This window comes from Hyperoodon ampullatus, assembly GCF_949752795.1.
Source record: "Hyperoodon ampullatus genome assembly, chromosome: 9".
Lineage (NCBI taxonomy): Eukaryota > Metazoa > Chordata > Mammalia > Artiodactyla > Ziphiidae > Hyperoodon > Hyperoodon ampullatus.
Window position 1 is genome coordinate 107,405,250 of NC_136922.1, and position 7,697 is coordinate 107,412,946.

General features: G+C 62.1%; 1 protein-coding gene across 1 annotated transcript; it reads right to left on the reverse strand.

Annotated features, from left to right (window-relative positions):
* Positions 1–1,108: 1,108 nt before the first annotated feature.
* On the reverse strand, positions 1,109–5,837 carry MNX1 (motor neuron and pancreas homeobox 1; the record flags this gene model as incomplete). The annotated part of the gene is made up of 3 exons (XM_079711585.1): positions 1,109–1,474; positions 2,091–2,251; positions 5,150–5,837. The coding sequence occupies 3 exons, from the start codon at positions 5,835–5,837 to the stop codon at positions 1,109–1,111; spliced, it is 1,215 nt and encodes a 404-aa protein (XP_079567711.1).
* Between the last annotated feature and the right edge of the window lie 1,860 nt (positions 5,838–7,697).

Genomic DNA, 7,697 nt, shown 5'->3' on the forward strand with positions numbered 1-7,697 from the left:
CAGAGACGCCGGGGTTGACGAGAAAGAGAAGCGCCGCGGTACGCGAGGCAATGCGGAAAAGGCGCGCGAGCAGCGCCCCGGGCCGCACGGACCCCAGAGACCAGTGAAGTCTGGTGGTTTGGAGCTTGTTTTCTGAAACATTCAAATAGTGTGTTTTCGCTTCTGGAGCGCCGGCGAAGCAAGAAGATCCTCAGAGAAAGAGGAAAATAAGTACACGGCGTCCAAAGTTACTCCTTGGAGATCCTCGCATCCGGGACAGATGTGAACCAGCATGCGGACGCGCGCTGACACCTGGCCTCGGGTATTTTTACCGACACTTCGTACCTGCGACTCCCCAGCAGCCGGAATCAAGTTCCTCACCGGCCTCGGGGGCCCAGAGAGGTGGCGGTCCTGACACCCATTCGCGATTCTGATTTTCACCTTCTGCTGTCAGTTGAGGAATACAGCCCATCATTTCAACGACAAAAATAGTAAACCCCACTTTCACAACTCCCCTCAAAAGATTTGCACTCTCATCCAGTAAAAAAACACAATTTATTTTACATTCCATCGTGGGCGATGGGAGAAGCTAAATGATAATTTAGCATGCGTAAGTAGACATTTCTTTATATATATATTTATAAATACAATATACAAAAATAAAGACAATACAGTTTTAGGATTTCCAGCAGTTTGAACGCTCATGGCATAAATCCCTCCCCCCTCCCCCCAAGATACATCAGCACAAAACATTTTTTCTTTTTTCAGCACTCAGAAGAGCGGCGTGTCCAGAGGTTTCAAGTCTCGGGGCTGGTTTAACACTGCAGGTTTCCGCCTTCTCCACTCGGCAGGAGGGGAACTGGGAGCCTCCCCTGATGAGCGCTCAGTCCTTCTCAGAAACACCTCCCCCCAGCGCAAACCAAATTAAACGAAAAAGAACCAGAGTTCAAGTTTGAACCTCCCGGGCCTCCCTCTTTCCGTCCCTTGAAGAGCAGACGGCTGCTGGGGCCCACAAGGGCAGCCCCCAGGGCCGGGCCGCCTCCGCTCGCGGGCCTGGGGGGCGGACCTGGGGGCCATGGGAGGGGTCCCAGCATCCAGGCCGTACCGCCGCCCGCCGGCCGCGGGGCCCCTACTGGGGCGGGGGCTGGTGGCCGGGCCCGCCGGACCGCGGGGCAGGCGAGTCGGCCCCGGAGGAGCAGTCAGAGGAGGCGGCGTGCGTGCTAGCGCCGTTGCTGTAGGGGAAATGGTCCTCGTCGTCGTCGTCGTCCTCCTCCTCCTCGGGGTCACTGTCCCTCAAGTCCCGCAGGCGGCGTCCGCTGCCCTTGTCCCCGGGCGCCGGCGGCCCCAGCAGCTCCTCGTCCCCCTGGTCCCCGGCGCCGCCGCCTTTGCCCGCGCCCGCGCCGCCCTTCTGCTTCTCGGCCTCCTGCGCTGCCTGCTCTTTGGCCTTTTTGCTGCGCTTCCACTTCATCCGCCGGTTCTGGAACCAGATCTTCACCTGCGGGCACAAGCGGCGTGAGAAACCCGCCACCTCCATCCCCGCCGAGTCCCCGGGCTCCTGCACCTGCACCCGCCGTGCGCGCGCCTCCATCACCAGGCCCGGGCGTGGGGCTCCCATTAGAGGACTCGGAAGCTCCAGGGGGATGGCGCTTCCCACCCTGCGCATCAGCAAAACCCAAAGACCGGCTGGGGGCTCTGAGGAAGCTCAAACGAAGACCCCTACCTCCCACCCCCAGCACCGCGGTCTTCCACCCGCACGCACGGTGTGTGTGCGAGGGGCCGGGGCTGCTGGGGTACCTGTCTGTAAATCTCAAGATGTCCCCTCCTCTCCTTCTGGAGTGGAATCTCTCTCATGTGGCCTGGGGACCACCTGCTTCAGAATGGGGGGTGGTGGTGCAAATTCCTGGGCCCAACAGAACCAGCTGAATCAGACCTCTGGGTGCCAGTATAGGAACCCTGGGGGCAGATGGGAACTCTGGCTGGGATGTTAATCCACACCCTAAAGGTCAAATGGGCACAGCTCCAGGTGCCCAGGAAGGCCGAGGATCAAGAGAGCAGAAGCGACAGTGTCCCTGGGAGGTCAGGCCGCGTTGAGGGCGGGGGGAGCAGCGCACCTGGGTCTCGGTGAGCATCAGGGAGGTGGCCACCTCGAAGCGCTTGGGCCGCGACAGGTACTTGTTGAGCTTGAACTGGTGCTCCAGCTCGAGCAGCTGCTGGCTGGTGAAGGCGGTGCGTGGCCGGCGGCACTTCCCCAGGAGGTTGGACTGCGCCTGGGCTGGGGTGGGAGAGGCTGGTGAGCCCACATCAGTCCACTGCCCGCTGCTGCCCAGCGCCAGCAACACTCCTCACGCCAGGCTGCCCGCTGCTCGCCGGCCCTGCAGAGTCGCTGCTCTTCCTTTAGTGTCAGCGGCCCCTCCCCAAGGAAGCCCTGGAGCCCAGGACCCCTCGGCCAGGTGGGCCCAGACGGTTTGGGTTTAGAGGGACCAAGTCTTTTCATCCCAGGCGGGGCCCGGGTGTCCTGATTAAAGAGAGCCTATCACCCAGGCACGTCCTCTCCACCTGGGTGGGCGTTGGTAGAAAGCAGGTGGACAGAAAGGCAAGTAGCAGAGGCCCAGGGGCCCCCTCCTCCCCACTCCTCCCGGCGCCTTCCCCAACTCGGGCCCAATCCACACAGGCCACCGGAACCACTTCCTACTTCTTCCTGCCCAGCGAAGAACTGGTGCAGGATTCCCACCGCCACCTCCTCACGTACAAAAGGAATAGAAGGAGAAAAGGGAAAAAGGAAGGAAGGAAGGAAGGAAAGAAAGAAAGGGACCAAATTCTGGTCCTAAATATGTGTATTCATCAGAGACTCTCCCCCATGTAAAATGTTTTCTTGACAACGCCTGCCCAGGGTCCAGAGGGCCAGAGCCTTGGGAGATTGGAAGCCTTTCAGGACAATTCTCATTACGCAAATTAAAGGCCTAGGCACAGGGGGATCCGGCTTTCTACGTGTTCAAGGAGGTCTCTTGGCTTTATTTACATAATTTCACACGGTTACATCACAGAGAATTTTATGACCTCAAAGCGAGACTTCCCTTGATTTCCCAGGAGCCTGACAAGTGTTAGACAATAAAAGAAAGGAAAGGGAAGAAAAGAGGCCAGCCCCGGGCAGGACAAGCTCAGGCTCCCATGGGATGGGCAATTTGCTTTATGGGAAGGCCCACGCCCCCCGCTTTAGTTAAACAAGGCCCCGAATTCCCAACTTGACAATACATTAGAACTTTAATTAAAACACTGGCTCTGAAGGGACCATTTGGGAAATGCCATCTGATGGCTGAGACACCAATTAAAGGAAACCAAACAGGTTTCCAGCGACCAGAGGAGGGACTCCCAGAGCCCATTCTGCCATGGTCACCTGTTTGTTATTGCCCTTTAGGATTCGGTGTTCAGATTCTTTTTCTGAACTTAAAGCTGGCTGGGTTTTAATTAGCTAACTCTGGGTCGAGATTAGGAATAGGAGATGGACTAAGTGTGTTGGCAAAGGGATGTGGCTTTAGTCAATTTTCTGGGCAATCCTGGGCTCCACGCAGGCCGGGGAAAACAGCCGGGTAGCCAGGGAACCCAGCGCCCAGGGGAGGCCTGTGTGCTGCCTGCTCCCCCCCATCGGTGGGAGACTAAGCCTGCCAGGCTCTGCGAGATGCAGGTCACAATGAAAGATGCGTGGGGTGGCATTCCATCAGAAGGGGTTTGCTGGGCTCTGAGGCCAGGCCTGGAAGGGTGCCTTGGGTTTGGCTGACCCCAGATCAGGAGCTCAGATATGCCTGAAGCCACAGAAGTGAGAGCAAGCTTGCCCTCTTTGCCTGGGGTCGGGAGGGGTGACTCCAACGGAAGGGATGGGTGGCCATTAGGGCCTTCTGGGAGGTGAGCCGGGAACAGCCTGGGGTGGCCGCGGGCAAACAGCGCACATGCTGGGATTTTCTCACCCGGCTGTGACTTCTCCAGCCTTCTGGGATCCTAGCTTTTCTCTGTTTAGTCACGACCATAGCTTCTAGCAGAGGAATCTGAATTCTGGCAAATGTTTATTTCTGTTTTCCTTTTTGCTTTTTTTCCCTTCCCATGCCTGCATCTCCCCAGTCTAAACAAATCCATTCAGACGGAAACAATGGGGTCTCTTTGTTTGGGTGTTTGGCGGCTGAAATCGTTAGCCTCAAGCATCTTCCTCTGAGCGGAGCCCGGGTGGAGCGAGCGGACCTGAGATCCAGAATCTCCGGAGCTCCACTCCGGCGCGCCCGCCCGCGCGCGCCAGGAAAGCCCGAGAGAGAGAGAGGCTCAGGCCTCGGCCAGGTGTCCCGCCTGGGTGGCGAGCACGCCGCCCACAGTTGGGCGGCTCTCGGGTTGGGGATGGCCAGCCCTCCCGCGCTGCGGTCTTGGGGAGGGGTGCGCGTTGTGCTGGGCGCCCTGAATTCGGAGGAGGGCACCTGCTGCTTAGAGCCCCTGAAGGAGGGCGCATCTCTCGGCCTTCCGGAGCGTGCCATCTCTCTGTTCAAGTCAGGCCACCCGCCTCCTGGGCATCGCACCCCGGACCCAGCGCCCTTCCAGAGGCGGGAAGAGCCCCGCAAAGGGCCAGGAGGTCGCCCGGGGCCCCTGCCTTGCGTCCCTGGGCCTCTTGAAGCTCATTTCTCCTTCGCTAACTCTGGGAGCGCTCCCTCTCCTGGGAGGGACCGGGAGTCTCTCCAGAACCCAGAATGCGGGACCGAAGTCACGTCCATTTCCCTGAGGATAAACCCCTGGTTTCGGTGGCCCCCGATTCCCAGGCACACCTGACTCCAGGGCGCTCCTCGGCTCGCCTTCCCCCACCACTTCCTGCTCCTCTAGCCTGCCGGTTAATCATTAGGTTTTAGTCTCACACCTCCAGCTGCCCCTTCCCATTAAGAGAGGAAGCGAAGCAAAGTCCGCGCGTGGGCATTTTAATCATTCGCTGACAATCCCACATCGCGCAGCCCGCGCGAGTCCTCGCAGGCCCCGGGCGGAGCCGAGGCGGCCTCGCGGCGCTGCCACAGCTCGCTCGGAGCAGAGAACCAGCGGAAGGAGGTGCCAGGTGGAGGAGGATGCACGGGAGAACCTTCTGCCAACACTCCCCCTCCCCCGTTTCCTCCTCCCTCCGCAGGCTCGGGGGCTGCGCGGTACTCACAGTTAAAGTCCGGCATCTTGGGCAGGATCATGCCCGCGGTGGACGCCCGCAGCCACTGGTCCAACTGAAAGGTGCCGGCGCCCAGCTTGATGGGGTCGGCGGGGTGCGCGGGGTGCGCGCCCTGCACCTGCGGGTACGAGTAGGAGAGTGCCGGGTGCTGCCCGGCCAGCGCGGCCGCCGCCGCCGCCGCCGAGTAGCCGTAGACCGGGTGGCCGTAGAGCGCCGCCTGCGCCGGGAGGCCCGCGCCGCCCTGCGCGCCCCCCGGGTGCAGCCCCAGCGCCAGACCCCCCGCGGCAGCGGCGGCGGCTGCGGCGGCCGCAGCGGCGGCGGCGGCGCCGGGGTGCGCGTGGTGGTGGGGCCCCCCGGGCCCGCCTCCGCCTCCGCCCGCCCCGCCGCCCGCGCCGCCGGCGCCCAGGAAGCCCGGTTTGGGCAGCAGCGCGCAGTGCGCGGCCAGCAGGCGCGGCGGCGACGGGCTCTCGGCGCGCAGACGGTCGGTGGGCGCCGCGGGCGGCTCCGAGGACGCGGGGCTGCAGCCGCCGCTCGCCCCGCCGCCGCCGCCGCCCCCGGGGCCAGCTGCGGCGGCCGCGAGCGACGTGACCAGGGCCAGCGGCGCGGTCTGCGCCGAGGCCGCTCGCGGGGGGTCCACGGCCAGCAGCGCGTCGATGCGGAAATTTTTGGATTTTTCCATCGGCTCGTTAGGGGTTGGCGATCAGCGCGGGGAGGTGCGTGACGCGGCCGCGTGCCGGCCCGCGGAGTCTTTGCGTGGCGGCGGCCAGCCCCGGGGCTCGGTATTGTTATGATTATTTGCCAGTAATCAAAGTCGCCGCCGGAAACTCAGCCGAGGGTGACCATGGTCCGGGCGCCTCCTCCGTGCGGGCCCCGCCCCGGGCCGCGTCCACTCGCTCTCGCACAAACTCCCACGCGAGTGCTCGGCGCGCCGGGGCCGAGAGCCCGGCTCAGCGCTGCAGCCCGCAGGCGACCGCGCCGAGGCCGCTGGCGCCGCGCTGGGGACCCGCGCCCCTCCGCGCACTTGAAGCGCAGCGCGGCCGCCTATTGGCGCGCTCGGCGGGGGCTTGGGGAGGGGCTCCGGCCCCGCCATTGGCCGAGGGGCGCACCTGTCACCGTCCCGGTCGCCCGCCGCCCCGCCCCTGCGCCGCGGGGTCCTAAACAGCCCAGGGTGCCGAGCCGCGAAGGCGGGGCGGGGACCGAGACAGGGGTTGGAAGACTCGGAGGCGCAGCCTGGGGTGCCTGCTCGCCCTTCTGCGGCCGCTGAGCTGGCGGCGGGGGCTGGCAACCCCCGGGGTCCGTGTGGGCTCCCCGGCCGGAGTCCAGCTCGCGACACACGCTGTCCGGGTCTGAGTTCGTGTCACCTAGAGCCAGCAGCGTGCGTCCTCTCCCTCCTCCTCGCCGGCGCTTGAGCGTGTCCACTTCTGCAAGGAGAGCCCACGCTGCTTCCAGATCGAGTCGCTCTGCTCAGTGCAGGCAGCTCAGCGAAGACCGTTCTGGTCCCCAAGCCCTGCGCCCGAGGGGTCTGTGTCCCTGTCGCCAGCCCCCTCACCTTTCCGGGGAAGTTCTGTGCGTTGCAGGTGTTGTTTGTGGTGGAGTGAGGCGTACGTGTACCCGAGCGCGAGCTTGCCTTCCACAAGCCCGCGCCTTCAGTCCTCCCGGTCTAGGTGAGAGTTTGGTGCGAGCGGCCTGCAGGACCCAGGTCGGCTTGGAGACGTCGTCCACCCGCCATGGTCCTCGATTACAGAGCTCTTCCTCTGCCGAGGGACACCCGCCCGTGGGCAGGCAGAAGACGGCACCCATCTGGGCCCTGGGAAGCCCAGCCGGGCGGGAGTCAGCCGAGGCCGGTCACTGATCCTGCTAGCCCCAGGCCCCAGGCTGGAAAACGCAGGCTCTCTGCTGCCTGCAGCTCCTGGAAAATTGGAGGAAAGGGCTTCCCTTGTCTGAGCAAGGGAGTGGGATGAGAATCCAGACTTCACCTCCGCCCCATACTCACACTTCAAATATTTACAGTAAAAGCACTTCCAAAGGCTTTTTGAAGCAGAAAGAATGGACGCGCAGGTCAAGGAGCCCAGCGGCCACCAACGCCGGTCTTTGTCAATAGCTCCGTTAGACCTAGTTATCTTCCCCAGACAGATGTGAGAATTCGAGAAGGAGCTCGGGTTCTGGAAGCCTGGCTTCCCGTGCAGGTGAGAGGTGAATAAAGGACAGGAAGGGGGCTGTGGGAGGGGCAGAGGACCAAGAAAAAAAACAAAACAGGGCCAGGTACACTTCAAAATTAGCAGGTCAGGTTGCCACAAGAGGGATGTTTAAATGTACATACAGGGAACAAGTCATTTCCCTTCAAAAGGCTCTTTTCCCCAGGTGAGAGTGGATTGCAGTGATTCTGTGGGTAAGCAGTGTTTCTTTTTCATTGTAACAGCGTAGTTCCGAGACTCACAGGACTACTTGGAAGATTAGGAGGACAGCAGTGGAGAAGTGACAGCAAATGGAATAAATGTTATATAGCTTTGCAAAAACCAATATTAACTTGTAAATAGAA